This window comes from Alosa pseudoharengus, unplaced genomic scaffold (genome assembly GCF_046254945.1).
Source record: "Alosa pseudoharengus isolate Yale_2024_CS ecotype anadromous, Long Island Sound unplaced genomic scaffold, YU_APseudo_1.1 YU_APseudo_1.1_scf_20, whole genome shotgun sequence".
NCBI lineage: Eukaryota > Metazoa > Chordata > Actinopteri > Clupeiformes > Clupeidae > Alosa > Alosa pseudoharengus.
In genome coordinates this window covers 33,032,471-33,050,356 of record NW_027468664.1, presented here as the reverse complement: position 1 = coordinate 33,050,356, position 17,886 = coordinate 33,032,471, and the positions used below count along the sequence as shown (strand labels likewise).

Here is a 17,886-nt window from a genome sequence, read left to right as displayed (position 1 = left end):
CACACATACACACACACACACACACACACACACACACAGCACTATCCAGCGGGGCCCAACCCAGTGGTTCTTCTATTAAATGGAGTGTTGGGACACACAAAACCTTTGAGCTCCCACAATAGCCCATCTCATATTAAGAGACCACAATAGTAAATCTTATGTTAAGTGAACACAAAGTTGTGGAACCTCATTTTCGAGTTTCCGCTGTACAATGTAGAGCTGGGGAACATAGAACCCTTTGGCTCATAGGGCCTCGGAACATAAGAACCTAGAATTGGGGAAAATAGGGCCGTAGGGACATAGGGCTCCGAGAACATCAGACCCAAAAACCAGGGAACATAGGACCCTGAGATCATAGGATTGTAGAACTGAGGAATGTATGCCTTTTGTCATGATCCCATTAGGTGCCATGATCGTCTGGGGAACATATGACCCTGGGAACATAGAATGAACATTAGATCCTGGGGAATATGAACTTATTCCAGAGTGAGGTAATTGATGAATTGCAAAGCTTTGAACTTAGAACTTAGAACCCTGGGAACATAGCACTCTACAAATGGGGAACATACTGTATGATCCTGGGAACATAGAACCCTGAGAACATTGGACCCAGGGAACATGAACTTATTTCAGTGTGAAGTAATTGATGGTTCACAAAAAGCTTTCAAAACCGTAAAATGTGTCCATTTAAAGCAACCCCAAAGATTATTTTGCACCTTAAAATAAACGATTTCCAAAATCGTTTCAGTGGTTCATCAACTCATAACAGGGTGAAAAGCACTTCTGCATTCGCTTTGCAGCCCTCTATCGGCTATAACCGCACTATGCAAGTTTGCCAGATCGGGTAGCGGATCGAATGAGAAACTACAAATTTCACTTGTCGCAATACATCATACTTTCATAAAATCATGCACCATACTCAACCTTGTCTGTGGACATGGTTATTTCCAAAGCCGGAGCTGGATAATCAAATAGCGTGCTATTAGTTTTCAGACTCAAAATGGGCACGTTTCTCATCAGCCTGTGTGTGTGTGCGCCAGACTGACCAAGAACTAGGTCAGCTGGTCAGACATTAGCTGCGGAGTTGAGTCATTGTTTTAGCTGATGTTTTCTATCATCAGGTGTGTTGAAAAATACTGATTTAGAATTATGTAGAACTTTAATATTTAGTATTTAGAAGACTTGACTATAGTATTTATTCAAAACATTGCTATCAATCTCACATAGCCACCTTAAATGTTAATGAAATGTTGTCCTCATGGGAAATAGATAGACATGCTACACCAACACACCATATTAGAAGATAGAAAAGGACAAGTTGTGTTGTCTTGGCTTGGCTTGCCTGGTCAAGCTTGATTGCAACAGAGGTGTTCTTTGGTCTTTCCTCATCGGGATTCCTCACTTTAATTAGTGGGATCCGTGTAGCCATTGGTTTGCCAAGTCTGACTGCTACAGAGGTGTCCTTGATCCTCTGGTCTTTCCTCATATCGGGATTCCTCGTTTAATTACTGGGAAGTGTGTAGACAAAGTAAACAATGTAAGATAGCTTGCACTTTGTACACTTGACTTGTGTAACCAGTGGAGTCCAGCCAAAGGGATATCACGCTTATACAGCCCTATCACTGACCTGTGACACAGTCACCACCTCTTTCTCTATCTCTTTGCCTTTCTCTCTATCCCTCTCTCTCTATGCATCTCTCTCTTTCTCTCCCTCTCCCTCTCTCCTCTCTCTCTATGCATCTCTCTCTCCCTCTCTTTGCCTTTCTTTCTCTCTCTATGCATCTCTCTCTCTCCTCTCTCTCTATGCAACTCTCTCCCTCTCTCTCTCTCTTTGCCTTTCTCTCTCTCTCTCCTCTCTCTCTATGCATCTCTCTCTTTCTTTCTCTCTCTCCTCTCTCTCTATGCATCTCTCTCTTTCTCTCTCTTTCTCTCCCTCTTTCTCAGAGTTTGTCGCTGCATTGATTACTAGAGGGGTGCTCAAACCCCGGGTCATCACTGATACGGATCTGTGGCTAAGGGTTATGGCTTCGGATTGTCTGCATTGTGACTGGTGTGTGTGTGTGTGTGTGTGTGTGTGTGTTTTGTAAAATAGAAAGGAGGTGCTAGTCCTTGAAATAGGTTGTGTCTATGATCTGTACACACACATGCACCCACACACACACACACACACACACACACACACACACATACACACACAGGCCCGTCGCTAGAAGGCAAGCAAACCAAGCAATTGCTTGGGGCCCCGAGCTGGCCAGGGGCCCCAGGACAATGACTGGTTAAGAATAAAATGCAACGACAAACTGTGAGCGCCCCTTTGATAGTCAATGCAGTAAAGTGCAACGACACTGTTACCGGCAATACCGGGATCCCCCTCAAGGGGGCCCCTCTCAGTAGTCGCTGACAGCAGCCAGCCAGCCAGGTTTGTGGTCTCTGCTGCTGCTGCGAAAATATAAAACCTCGGCAGTCATAATGAAGCGGAATTATGCATCCAGAAGCCAGAAGAGAAAGGAAGAGGATGACAAGAAAAAACAAGATAGTGGTAAGTGATAAATTACACTGGATAAAATAGCTCTACTTGTCTTGTACAAATGCTGTAATGTCGCAGCAGAAAGGCTAGCCTAGCAAAAATTTTTAATGTTAACTACCTGCCTGACGGCCCATGCTGCTTGTAACAAACTAGAACAGTTAACGCAACTTTTTTTTCCCCGAACGGACGGAATATGGTTACATACTGTAATATGTTTATTAACGGGAAATATGTTTATGTAAGACGCAGATCTGTTCCAGAATCACTGTTTATCGTATTTAATGACATAACATTGCTATAGCTTTGTAATAGGTTTTGATGAAAGTGGCATAGCTTCTCTGCTATACTAACTAAACCGACCGTGATAATCTATTTACCAAATGGCGGTTAGGAAAACCACACGATAAATTCCGTGCATCAAAGCAGACTGGAACCACCTGTCAACACTCCCATTTTTCCCGGGTTTCTCCCGTATTTCAAGGTCATCTCCCAGCACCCTCCCGTTTTGTTATTTCTCCCGGAAAACTCCCGTAATTTGCATGGCCATCAAACTTCATTTTAAAATCATTGATCCATTCAGGTTGCCAGGTTGTGTATGAAATACACCCTACACATACACGATCACTTAGTTTCAATTTCAACTGTTTTGTCATAGGCTAAAACCTGGCAACCCAAAACCCAAATAAGGAAGCGGGTGCCGACTGCGCAGCCTGAGTCTCGTCGTAAGCAAGCGGACTAGATGAATGGCCTACTCCAGAACTAGCTGTTGTGAAATTGTTGGGAATTTAATTGATTAACACATCACATAAACTGAGTGTTGTTGATACACTGAACTTGTTCCCTTGGAACCAAATCTCATTCAGCTCATTCAGCATTATACCGTACAGTAAACAAAACGTACATCAGTGGTTCTCAGGTGTAGGGACCAGGCATGGACGGATTATGAACTTTCGGGCCTCTGGCCCACATGTATTAAGGGCTCCCCACTAATTGTCGCATATGTGGAAGGGGGGTTTGGGGGTCCTCCCCCAGAATTTTTTTCATTTGTTTGATGTGATTTCCTGTATTCTGGTGCATTTTGGTAGCTTAGAAATCTATCGTCTATAGAGTCGTTAGGGGGGCATAACATAATGATGGATGGCAGAGTTGCAACGGTTTGGCTTGAATTCCCTGCTACTTGAAAACAAAGAAGATGGATATTGCTGTTGGCCAACAGTGTGACACGAGTTAAGCTTGTTTTGAGATGGCAGATGACAAGTTTGAACTGTCCAACTAGCTCCGCTGGTGGGAAAACGCATGGGACTCAGTGCTGTCCTATTGCGTGCAGAGGGAATTTGAAAGACAACCGATTATCCGGCCACTCGGACTGAGCACTGCGAACGGTGAGTGCCCAGACCCTACATTTTAATGTGGGTCTGGCTCGTCAGGCTAGCATTTTGGGGATGGCCAATACTAAATTCAATCAGATTCATAGCCTACATCCTGATGTGTTGATATTGAGGCAATGATTCCATGCAAAGGCTTGGGCTTCAGGGCCCCCTGACACCTTGGGCCCCTGGGTCTGGGCCCAGAAGGCCCGTGCAGTAATCCATCCCTGGGACCAGGGTCCCAGAGTTAAATGAACATTGGTATCAAAGGGATCTAGCCTACTACTGGGACCATGGGCGTCGGAGGCATTGTGAAAGTGGGTGGGACATATCAGGGACAAAAAAATATATTTTTTTGGACTAGATGCAATTTCCTGGTACATTTTAACAGGTTATTTAGATACTTCTATATAACAAAATAAAGCCAGCCTACGAAATTAATAAAAAGTAAATCATGCATAATTTAAAAATAACTCTACTTGGCTACGCAATAAGGTTTCCATTACAGCACCGCAGACTTTCAATGAACGCATGAAAGCGGATGGTTTGTTTGAAATCCCGACACTCTTTCAACTACATGAAACGTAATAGTGATCATCAAATACCTCCCCAGATTTCAGTGCCCATCAGTCCCAACATTTAACAATATAATCAAACAGTCCAAAAGTAAATTAAATATCAAACTAAACCGAAAATGTCATGCTTTTGAAGGCCTACCAGTATGCCGCTCCAAGAAACGCATGTCTCAAAATAAAACTTGCATAAGAAATAAAGGGCTGTCTCGAATACAATCCTGCCCCTAAAGGCCTGTACTTTGTCTTAAGACCCCGGCCATAATTTGAGGATTTACAGTATCTAAGTAGACAAACTGGCTTCAGATATCCAACAGAGTGAATAGAGATTGTGCAGTCTTAGCTGTGGTTAGTGACGTGATGCTGTTAATGGGGAGTTTTACATAGCCTAGCGTAAACCTACAGTATAGGTTATTATTTATTTGGCGTACCTATAAGGCTTTTTACCTTATCAAAAGTGAGGGGGATGACTGATCTCTTCAACACTGCGGGAGATTTGGCGCTTGTCACTGTGTGTGTGACAGAAGAGGAATGGGAGAATGCGTGTAACAAAAAAAAAAAAGTTTATGAGCGATTTACGTGCAAATGGGAGAATCCAATGAAAATGACAATGAAGCACTAAACAGATGCTGAAAACAGCACTGGTATTTCGCACGGCAAAAGTGTGTGTGTGGGGGGGGGTCCAAACTAACAATTTTAAAAAGTGGGTGGGTGTTTTGTAAGAATTTAAGAAATGTTTGTATATTTTAACTTTTAAATGCATCAATCAGGTGCACTTTTAAAATAAATTCAGACTTGCTTATTTTTATGGAAATATTTGTGCTGTAGCCTAAGCTATTTTGCACTTCAGAATTATAACCATGCACACACAGGTGGAATAGTTATGTTGATATTGCAATAAGTTCACAACCACAAAAACATATGCTACATTTCACAGTTCAGAAATGTTCAAAAATGTGTGTACATTTCAGCACTTAATGAAATTATGCAGAAGTGGTCACCTGTGTTATTCAGCTAGTTTATTTAAGATAATATATTGGTCATTGCAATGGCCATAGCCTATAGCCTACATGCTATTCCTTTTTCAGGATGTACCCATATCTGCATGATGTGAATGTTTGCATATGGCTAATGTCAGGCTTTATATCAATATTTGTGTCTCGTTATTTGATTTTCTTCATATTTTTGCATTAATGTCACTAGGAAGCATGCCAATATAAATATATTCATTTATCTGTAATGGGATTGGCTGGAACCTGACAATATAAGAACCATGATAGTGGGATAATCTATGGCTGAGCAATTTACAAAAATGTATGTAGGCCTACTGACAAATAGTTTACATTAGAATACATTATAATTTCGCCCCAATGAGGCTATGTAGAAATGTGTTGCAATTTCAAAACCGGATTACTCAGAAACCACTTATTGCACAGAGGCATGCTTTATATCCTCGTATTCGGTACGTTTGCTGTTTATTGTGATATTGGGTTTGCCACGTGTTGTGTGAAGGGTTAGTGAAATATTAAACCGAGAGTAATGGGTGTGCACTGTGTGCAAAATGCAAATATGATTAGCCTAAATTGCACGTCGGTTCAATGTTAATTTTCTCGCGAACCATTTATCACAGCAACTTGGCGCTAATATCATTGGAAAGCTTATATTCCGCACGTTCACCTGATGTGTGACATCATGGGCCCTATTTTAATGGTCTAAAACGGAAGTGTCTTTGCGCAAAACGCAATTCACTTTGTGGGCGGATCTCGGGCGCTGATGCTATTTTACCGGCGGGATATTTGACTGTTGCGCCCGACGCAAATCTAAAATGGGGTTGTCTGAAGTAGCTACATTAATCATGGGTGTGGTTTGGGCGTAACGTGCAATAAACCAATCAGAGCGTCATCTCACATTCCCTTTAACAACAGGCACGCTTGTTCCATAGCTGATTGCTATTATGGTGGCGTATTTGCCAGGCGCAGCCAGGAGCGTTCACAGCGCTATAATCACTGTTCAGTTGGGAACAGTTAGCTATTGATTTTTCATCTTCACAAAATGTAATACAGAATTGTCACAAAGACATACTTTCCGATGTTTTAGGATCATTCTCACTGAATCACGAGGTTATGAATGCATGGTGATATATTTGCAATGTACAATGTAATCTAACATTACCTCTCTATAGACAATGCATATCTTCTGTCAGTTAATCTCTTCTCTCCCGTGCTGCCGCTGGGGCATTTGGGTTAAATGGCATCGGCATGCAGTTCAACATCACGTCTCCTTAAGTCCTCTAACATTTCCTAATTTATGTCATCAACACATCAGTGATTCGTGAAAATGTGTACGCTAGATTTATGCCTATTTTTTCACATGGTCACCACACTGATTTCCCTCGAGTGGTAATATTTTTCTTTGAAATTATGTATGGTTTACATAAATGGGAACTACATTGTATAGATGAGAGGAGCTAAGTGTGCGTTGCGCAGCACTGGCGGCCAAGCAAGGGCTTCGTTTAAGTTGACCTAACTTTCAACTCTGCACAGTATCCCATTAACTGCGTGACAGTAGACTATTTACAATATTTTCTGTAAAGCAGAGTTTGTAAACACGTTATCATCAACTTAATTCACGCACAACATTTATTTGAGCAGGAGAGAGAATAACAATGAATGGATGCAGCAACTACAGAAATTGTACAGAAATTGTAACCATACTTGCTGCTTTCTTGTACTATCTGTTGCTGGTTAACAGCACATGAAAAGCTGATTTAAGCTAATTCACTAACTCAAGACTTCAAGGCCATCATGGATATAAAACGTTTTTTGAAAATAACGAAAGGATGGAGGGAACATAGCAAAGCTTGGAGTTATTTCAGATGGGCTACAAGGTAGGCAAAATTATGGTGCTTAAAACCTTACACAACGGTAAATTGGAACAATACTAAAAGTAACTTTAGCCTTTATAGGGCTGTAGCCTATAAAGTTGTCCAGATTAATAGGTCGTAATTAGGCGTTGTTGTAAAGATATTGCATGTAGATGTTGTACTATATAGGCTACTAAATATTTAGGTCACCAATGCACGAACAAAACCGGGAAATGGACAAATATTATCAAGGCTTTGAATGTTTTGAATGAGTGCACGGAGGTGTCTGTAGATTGGTGTGCAACGCATTCATTCATGCAGGCCTGTGGTCATGCATGGCCCTTAAAATAGCATCTGCATTTTCGCCACAGACTTTAGACCAGGGAGTTCCTGGTCTGTGCCGGAATTGTTTTCTGAAACTGCAAAATATCAACAGTGAACGTTTGCGCCGGAACACGCCCCGTCTTTTCGCTGAACCGCCCCCGTGGGCGCAATCGAATTCCCTAATTTACAGGCATGTACCTGTGGAGGGAAAATTCCAATATGCGCTGACTGCAAAATAGGAAAGACAAACGCGCGAGTATACAAAGTAAATTGCGCCGGCACGGAAGATAGAGCCCCATATGTATAGGTTTAGTTTAGTTGAACCTCATCTGCCAGGTATTTTATCTACCAGGTTGACACTTCAGCGTGAAAAATACTCAATAATACTCAAAGCATACCTGAAGCCGGGGAAATGCGGGGGGAATGCGCCTGGGACGGCTTCTGAAGTAGCATCGCAAATGAGAGAAAATTTAGAAAATTCCACAGATAGGGGGTGCTCTTGAACCCTCTCACCGTCTCTGAAAGCATAACCGTGGCTCAACAGGTAGATCTATAGATAGGCTAAACTAATTTTTCAGGCATCTGACCTATGCATCTGACCGACCGGGTTGAGCGTGAGAAATCGGGGGTGTGGCGTGTGAGTGTGTGAAACTAATGAAATGCGTGTGTCTCACGGCCAATGCGTGAGAGTTGGCACCTGGGTGATTCTCCAACTATGGTACTTTTTGGACCTGAACATTTTCAGAAAATGAAACATTTTTAATTAAAATATTACTGGCATAATTTGTTTCCCCAGTATGCCTAGATACCTGCCCTGAAGTTGGCTGTGCTGATTTTTATGGAATAATATGTATTTTTTGACATTTTTCCAGACAATGGCAAAAGCAATGGTCATTTCCACAACCGAACAAAAACAAGCCAACCTGTCTACCTATCACTACCATGGAGACAGATGTGGAAAAGACGGTCGTGGAAATGACATTTTCCCACTTTCCCTCTAATATCTCATGTTTGACTAGCCTGTTAGTGTTAGTTTTAGAGTTAGCATTAAATAATCTCAAATTACACCTAATGAAATTGTAAAAATCCAGAATTTTTCTCATCGGAATGAATTATGAGCGGTTCAGAAATGACGTACAATAAACATACTCGGCGGTATTTCTCATATTTACCTTGATATATCTCCTATGTATTAACCTCTGCTGGGATCATTCTTTGATTCAGCCATGTGGATCCCTCTGGAGTGTCAGTTGCTATGGTTACTGAGTATACAAATCTAGAATACTGAGCCTGGGATTGCATTTTATGCAGAGGTGTGGAAATGACGGTGAACCCAAGGGACAAGTGTTTAACATGTTTAAAATATGCCAAATCGAAAAGAAATATAAAAACAAAATAGTAGATTTGAATGAATTGGGTTATAATGCATACTTTCTGTTTGAATTTAAAATTATATCAGTATTAGATTTTAAGTGAGATAAGGTCGAAGACCCAAAGTCTGGCCTAGGGACAGAGGCAAAATAGTAAAAAACGCATATAAAATGTCTTATATTTTATAAAAAACAACATAATTGAACAATGATTTTTTATATATAGGTTCCCCTAAATATGTAGTAAGTGTGAAAAAAATAAAAAAGTGGAAATGTTTTTTATTTTTTTAAATATATGTCAAGGACAGAAAAAGTACCATAGTTGGAGAATCACCCACCTATGAACCTTGCATGCACTCCCGCGACTGTGACCCAAAACATATCGTGTGTAGTACCGTTGGAAATCTCTGTTTTTCCTGTATCACGCTATGTGATCCATATATGGACACTTCCTTTGTATCAGCAACCAATCGCGAAAGTTCAAAGACGAGTCTAGGCTGAGAACGGAATCTCATTGGCTGTCTTTCAAGGCTGTTTTCTCAAAACGAGTTTCCTCTCCCACTCTGAGCAAGGAAACTCCACTTCAGAAGCACTTACATACACCAAACTTTCTAGACTTATGCCCAGAGGCGTATCAAGCTTTTTAAAAGCGTGGGGGTTGTGGGATAGGAAAATGAAACAATCTGGCCAAATTATAAATAACTCCCTACAGAGACGTTTTAAGTATTTTCTGAGAGGGGTGCGGACTATATTGGTGTCCGGGAGTTTCTACCCCGAAAAAAATTCTGATTGCTAAAAACAACATTTTATTGCAGTTTGGGAGGGACAGAAGAAGCAGCGCCCGTCATATGTGTGGCTCATGTGACATGTAGGCCTACATGATCTACCTGCTATCACTTTACTATTTGACACTACCCTACATGGAGACATATCTCATGTTATAAATCAAGAAATCATTTCAGAAATTATGTTTTGTACATATGGGTTAGCAGGCTACAATAAATTGCCTAACAGACAGCAGCCTAATTTCGAGGTATCACTAATACCTATTAAATAAATGTAAAGGACATATAACTGCTCAAATTCAAAAACGTTTGAAGTCTACCCAAACATATGCAAAGGGAATATAAATAAATTGTGTTGCATATAGCCAGCTTAATTAATGTCAATTTAAAGATTATGATTAGCAGTTTCTATGCATTTTTCCATCTATAGGGGAGACCGGGGTTGGTTGTCACAATTTTTACTCATGCATGAATTGCTCATCTTCAAAAACTCTTTCAGCAGTAATTCCTACATGAAATGAAAGCTTGGGGTCTTGGCTTTAAATGTGTATAATTTTTACTTTTAGAATGTATTGTAACAGGGAGCAATTAACCATCAAAGACACTCTGACACAATGTGACAATCAACCCCATCACGGGGTTGGTTGTCACAGGGTATGGGGTTGGTTGTCCCTATAGAGTTTCAATGGGATTTCAGTGATAAAATGGGATTTTAAAAAATGATGTGTAACTTTTTAGTTTTTTAAGCTAGAAACTGCAAATAAGTTTTAATATAAATACCACCCCTATGATAGTTGTCATCAATGCCCCTTATGTTAAAACAATGGGATTAAAGGAGGTGATCAGTTACTTGAATTGTCTACTGTGTTGAGAAATAAAATGAAATCATTTTCCGTGCTAAAACCTCTTTATTATCATGTAAGTTGCAAACAAAGTTGCAAACACAGTGACAACTGTGTCTCAGTGACAACAAACCCATGTGACAACCAACCCCACAAGCTATGTGACAACCATCCCCAACTGACCTCTTGACAAAGATGTTAACCTAGCTGCCACATGGCTTTAACTTGATAGCTAAAATATGACTCAAAATAAAGCTACTACCTTTGGCTTTTTAATGAGTGTTTTGTTTTTGAACTACTAATATCCTACAAGCTCTCAATACAAAAACAACACCAACATGAAAATTTACTCTGACCCATGAAATTTAAAAATTGTCTCCTCACCTCAATGCTGTGTGTCTGCTCAGCAAAATTCCTAGTGCAAATGAGTAAGCTATCAAAGGGTAACAGTTTGATATCAAAATTTTACCACAGCATCACCTAGTGTGCCTGGAATAAGCAATGTGACAACCAACCCGTGAGACAACCAGCCCCGGTCTCCCCTAGTTACAGGAAGCCACGTTGTTGTTTAAACTATTGTTGCTTCTAGCCCACGTTACCTCCAGTTTCACTTGCTGCAGGGACGCACACATTGCATGAGCGATCATAAGCGTTCTATCTCCGATGTAGAACTCAAATGTGTCTTGATGCCGCCGTTTGTAAGATCAGATCAAATAAGACGTTCTAAATGGAACGCGATGTAATTAAGCTGTTCCTTTCCAAGCGTCTTGGAGACGTACTGTATGTGTGCTGACTGGGCTTTGTCTATATAGTTGATAACACCAAATGAATAAGTATGCTGCAAATCAGCAGACGTGTGAAGCACCGGGCATAACTTAATTTCGCGGCTACGTGGAGCAGTAGTAGGTTAATTGTTGAGGAGGCCCATAGTTTGAGAAAAGCTGCAGATCATAGGCAGAGAAAGCAAAATGCTCTGAGAACAGTAGCCAAAGGTTTTCCTGCAGAAACAGGTGCCTTGGTGCACGCACCCCGCTTTCACTTTGACTCCCTGCATTGTGACAAAAACTGTCAGTCAGACAGTGAATTTTGGTTTACTAAATTAGCATAATGCGGTAAGAATTATCATTTCAATTCTATCTGAAATCTGCTCAACCCAAGCAGCAGCATAGCCTTGAAAGACGCACACTTTGAATTTGATCAGAGGGGCTCTGGTTCTTCACCTAACTTGATGTGATTGGCTGGATGACCAGACCTATTTGTGTCTCTGTGTGTGCATTATAGATATCGTTCCAACTCTTTACGGGAGCGTTTATTTCCATATTTTACTTTCAATTTAATCTGACAAAAAGTGTGGGGGATAGAATCGTGTTCCAGCAAAACTGTGTACGTTATAACACCCACATCCCCCACGCTTGCTACGCGCCTGCTTATGCCTAACTATATTTTGAAGATATTTACAGAGGGGTTTGTTGATATATTATTCCTAGCCTGACTTACATGGCATTTTATGCCTAAAAACATGGCAAAAATCCAAAAATTTTTTAGGGCTATTGACATTATATTCTGATTTACAGGATAACTAAAGTAGATATTCATAAATCCCTCTGTATATTTTTCAACATCTATTATCTGAACACAATGAAAACATAATTTTGAACCTGGCTGTATCCAATGCTCAGGTTTCTTGTTTTAAAATGTATGCAAATTAGCGCATATTTAATTAGATAATGCCTAATTTGCATATGTAAACATTAAATTACAGAAAACTTGTAATACATTTTTTTCTCATATTAATGTAAGTAATCAACTGGGTAAGTTTCATAGTGATATCTGCTTGTTAAAAATGTTACCCTATTCACCTGTAGTGTCTCGCCTTAATTGCTTTAATTATGGTCTTAAACGGAATAATAAGAGATATGCGTTTATTTCATGTTATCAACCAGAGAGAAGAAAAACTCTTTTCTGATTGGCTGGTGGGGTCGCTATTAGTTCTGAATAGTGGGACACCTATGAAGTAGATCTGGTAAAAAAAAAGTTCTTTGCCTCTCACCCTCGTCCATTAATTCTGTACAACAGGACACCTGGCCTGAGGGAGCGCTGCCAATAAAAGGCCAGGGTTTAGTGGAGACTATTGGAGACTTATGGAGACTATTGGAGACCTGCTGGTGCCATAGTGAACACCTGAGGACGTTGGTCTTACCCAGGTAGAATGCCGTGTTCTCCTCACGGGCGAAGTCGTCCAGGTAGGACACCCCCAGGGGCATGATGGGAGTCTCGCCGATGCCCCGCAGCATGTTCCCCATGAACACATAGATCCACATGGACGAGCCGGATGCTTTCTCACACTCTACGCACACACACACAGGTAAGACAGGGAGAGGACAGGTGAGATGGGAGAGGGGATGCAGGAGAGGTAGTGGACAGGTAACACAGGTGCAAGACTGCTGAGACAGGTATGAGAGAAGTACTGGACAGGTAAGGCAGTATGAAAGAGGTGAGACAGGTAGAGGACAGGTGAGACAGACACAGGCGATGTGAGACAGGGAGAAACTGATTAGATACAAGACAGGTGATACAGGTAGAAGCAGAGTTTCCGCTACAAAAAAATGGTGCCGGTCAAAGTGACCGGCAGAGGTTTCTTTTTTCGGACATTTTGATGATATGCCGGTCAAATATCCTATTATCCCTTCTTAATTAGTCAAATTGAGGAAAACTGGAGACAGGCTATGTAGCTTAAAGAATAACATAATCAGGCTGAATAGAATGCAACATGTTCATTAGCCTAACTTAAACATGCCTAACAAGATCTAGCCAGTATCTTTTCATGGACAGCAAGAGTCCGATTCGTTCGTTGTTTGTTGCTGCTACCCACGTTATCTCCAGTGGTGACTGTTTAACTTACACAGATGCGCACATACAAGAATGAGCGCTCACACCACTACCCCCTAATGCTATGCCTCTTTATTTGATAACAATAAATTAAGAAATGTTTCCTCGGCCGTTTCTTTCAATGATACCGTTTAATTGTGCCAGAAATTATCCGCGGACCAGCAATCTCCTCGTCGAGGAGGCCCTAACCCTGCAGATCATAGACAAAGAACGCATAGGCCTACTGTATGCTTTGGGTAAAGAACACTTTGCCTGTCCATGTTTGAACCGCCTCACTCATTTGTTCGTTGTTTGAACGGTAGAGCCTGTTCATTTAAAAACATAGCCAGAGGACGTATCATATAGTCTTACATATTAAGGCTTATTCTCAAATTCAGATTGCGTTAGGGGACGGGATTATTAGCCAATTTCAATCGGACAATTTGACCGGAGAGATTTAATTTTGTCGGACAATTTATTTTTTTCCCGGCCATTGTCCGGTAATTACCGGACAACGTAAACCCTGGGTAGAAGATAGAAGACCGGTCAAATAGGCAGAGGACAGGTTTGACCAGTTGGAGACGGGTAGAATAGAGGACAGCTGACTGGACAGTTGAGAAACCAGGACAAAGAGAGAGGACAGGACATAAGACACCTGAGACAGGTGAGAGGGCAGGACATAAGACACCTGAGACCGGTGAGCGGGCAGGACATGAGACACCTGAGACAGGTGAGCGGGCAGGACATAAGACACCTGAGACAGGTGAGAGGGCAGGACAGGAGGTTCTTGTAATACCTGCTTGGTTCAGAGCGGACGGTGGCTCGTCCTCCTTGGCCTGCTCCGCACTGCTGAGACACGGCAGGATGGTCTGGCTAGAGTTGACCTCTACAGACTGGGAAATGGTCGTCTCATACTTATATCTACACCACACACACACACACACACACACACACACACACATATATGCACAGATGTAAGTCATGCTTGATCTTAGTGATTGGCGTGTGGATACCAAACGGAATATTGACAGGCCTGTTCTTGGACTGACTCTATTGACTGTAATGAAGGAGTTTAGTTCTATAAACAAATCTGGGAAGTAAATGTTTTTCAGTTTATGAGCTTTTCAGGAAGCACAATAGAGAGATTACTAATGGCCTTAATCTCTGTTAAAAGCCAATGGGTCTTTATCTCCATAAACGACAACTACACCACTAATTAGCTTTAAAAGGCTTTGGGTGAGTGTGTGTGTGTGTGTGTGTGTGTGTATGTGTGTGTGTGTGTGTGTGTGTGTGTGTGTGTGTGTGTGTGTGTGTGTGTGTGTGTGTGTGTTTGCAGAGCATTTACAGGGGGTATTAATTGTCAGGACTCTGTGAATGTGTCATGGTTGTTTAAACAGACACTCGAGAAGAGGGTAAAGTCAAATTGACCTTTGCAGCTTTGAAGTAGTCCATGCATCTGAACACAGGTATGAAATACAAAGGTGACCTATAAAGCAGACACTGTGGAGTGTGTGTGTGTGTGTGTGTGTGTGTGTGTGTGTGCGTGTGCGTGTGCGTGTGTGGGCGTAGAGGTGGAAAAGTACTAAAATATTTTATATATATATAATACACAGACCAATACTTTGATGAAATATTACTCAAGAACAAGTCAAATTTGCCATCTGAAAATGTACTCAAGTAAAAGTAAAAAGTAGTTTATTTAAAATGTACTTTAAGTAAAAGTTACTTTTGGGGGGGGGGGGCATTTTAGTGTGGCTCAGCCAGAGTCTAGACCTCAATCCGTCACAAAAGTGAGCACAAGGCCAGACTAGAGTGATGGCAAATAATTCCTGCCTCAAAAACCGGTTTGCTGCTAAAAAGGTGTGGTCTACAATCATTGAGTAATAGAGGGACATGTGGCAGTGTCATTTTCAATCAGAACAAACATATTGGTCAAGAGAAAATCTACATTAAATACATTTTTGCCTGGGGTATGAATCATTTTGTTCTTAACTGTATGTGTATGTGTGTGTGTGTGTGTTTGTGTGTATGTGTGTATGTGTGTGTGTGTGTGTGTGTGTGTGTGTGTGTGTGTGTGTGACTCACGGTCCCTGAAGGAAGTGTGGCATGGCGGTGCAGAATGATCCGGCGGCCATGATGAGGCATCCTGCTCCAATGAGCCGTGGACGATGCATCTTCGCCCCGAAGTAGCTCACAAAGGCGATGACCAGCAGGTTACCTGAGGGGGCAATCAATCAATCAATCAATCAATCACTCACTCAATCAATCAAATTGCTTTTGAATCCGTCAGTCAGAAGTACTATGGTTATAAGATTAGATCAAACCAGTGTTTCTTAAACTTTTTCACCTAGACCACCTAGCTAAAAGTAGACCTACAACAGTATATTACACAATAGACCCACTCACTGAACAACCTTGCTTATTGTCTTTGCACCTTGCTTATTGTGTCTGAGAATTCATAGCTTCCATGGGCAGTGTTGCAGAACTGTTTGGATTTACATACAAGTTGGTTCAATATTGCAAACAACTCATCTATATTATATTTTACGCTGCTCGCGGACCCCTTGGGATAGCTTGCGGACCACCAGTGGTCCCCGGACCACACTTTGAGAAACACTGGATTAAACCATCCATCCATCCATCCATCCATCTATCTATCTATCTATCTATCTATCTATCTATCTATCTATCTATCTATCTATCTATCTATCTATCTATATATCTGTCTGTCTGTCTGTCTGTCTGTCTGTCTATAGCTATCTATCTATCTATCTATCTATCTATCTATCTATCTATCTGACTAACTAACAATCAACCCATCACAGTCAAGTATGGTGTGTGTGTGTGAATCCTCACCAACTTCAAAGCTGCCATCGATGACCCCGATGATGGAGCTGGGGATGTCGAAGCGTCTCTCGATCTGAGTGACCGAGCTCTTCATATAGGAGCCCCCGAACGCTTTAGCAAAGTAGACGAACGACATCGACATCAGGAACAGCTGCAGGAGGTAAACACACACACACACACACACACACACACACACACACACACACACAATGTTAGCCAAAATGAGCTAAGCAAAGAACAAATCAAATTATTTACATCACACTTGCTAAAAATAAACAAACACAAATTTACACATACACACACACACTCTCTCTCTCTCTCTCTCTCTCTCTCACACACACACACACACACACACACACACACACACACACACACACACACACACACACACACACACACACACACGGTCGAAAAGGGGTAAGTTGGTTAACTCCATTAGCGACATGTAATGGTTCCTATTGTACTGAGAAATAAGTGTGTATATGTGTATGTCTGTGTGTGTTTTGTAAACCCATAAATTTCATCACTAAATGCTGACAAATCATGACAGGGCAGATTATATGACCTGCATCTGTGCACACACCTCTTATGTACACAAACACTGAGATATAGGCATAGGCACACACAAACACACACACACTGAGACATAGGCATAGGCACACACAAACACACACACACTGAGACATAGGCATAGGCCTATGTGTCTCTGGTTTGCCTGCAGTTTGCAAGAGTTAAACATTAAAGCCCTCTAGGACTCAAAGGGCTCTGGGTCAAAGGCTTATGCACACACACACACATACGCGCACACACACACATGCACACACACACACACACACACACACACACACACACACACACACACACACACAACAAAACCAAGGTGGGTTTGGTAAGGTTTGTTTAATAATGTTGTGTAAGTATTAATTTATGCATGTGTATACGTTTGATGCTTTGGTGTGTGTGTGTGTGTGTGTGTGTGTGTGTGTGTGCATGTGTGTGTGTGTGTGTGTGCATGTGTGTGTGTGTGATCATTACCTACCTTGAATTTGGAGCAGCAAGGCTCACGGGGTTCTTTGGTGGCCACACCCATGGTGCTCCGGAACCCGCTGGTGTCTCAGGACCCCCACAGGACAGGAGAGACAGACAGGCAGGCAGGGAGACAGGCACTGGAGCTACGACAGACATAGAGAGGATGAAGCTTTACTTAAAACATGAATAAATCATCACAGGAGAGGACAGGAGAGACAGACAGACAGAAGATGAGGCTTTCCTTAACTCAGAGCAACATGTGTATCTTACACCACTACCGGATACTGTTAGTGAGAGCTGGTTACAAAATTTCAGAGAGCCTTTGAAATTATGCCTTCCAGTTCAGCTTGTTTTTGCATTTGATAAGGAGTAATACACTAATTACAATCGGCCATCATCATCATCATCATCATCATCATCATCACCATAACCATCATCATCATCACCACCATCATCATCACCACCACCATCATCATCATCACCACCATCATC

The 17,886-nt window shown here is 41.5% G+C and overlaps 1 protein-coding gene across 1 annotated transcript in view; it reads right to left on the bottom strand.

Moving 5' to 3' along the window:
- The window catches only part of slco1d1 (solute carrier organic anion transporter family, member 1D1), a 28,886-nt gene extending 11,431 nt beyond the window's left edge, over nucleotides 1–17,455 (bottom strand). Inside the window, exons 1-8 of the mRNA XM_076297232.1 lie at nucleotides 17,405–17,455; nucleotides 16,375–16,516; nucleotides 15,604–15,736; nucleotides 14,315–14,439; nucleotides 12,832–12,997; nucleotides 11,696–11,715; nucleotides 8,558–8,590; nucleotides 229–268 (exon numbers count right to left, since the gene is read on the bottom strand). Coding sequence (XP_076153347.1) covers nucleotides 229–268; nucleotides 8,558–8,590; nucleotides 11,696–11,715; nucleotides 12,832–12,997; nucleotides 14,315–14,439; nucleotides 15,604–15,736; nucleotides 16,375–16,516; nucleotides 17,405–17,455 — 710 coding nt within the window. The remainder of the gene's footprint in view (nucleotides 1–228; nucleotides 269–8,557; nucleotides 8,591–11,695; nucleotides 11,716–12,831; nucleotides 12,998–14,314; nucleotides 14,440–15,603; nucleotides 15,737–16,374; nucleotides 16,517–17,404) is intronic.
- Nucleotides 17,456–17,886: the final 431 nt, after the last annotated feature.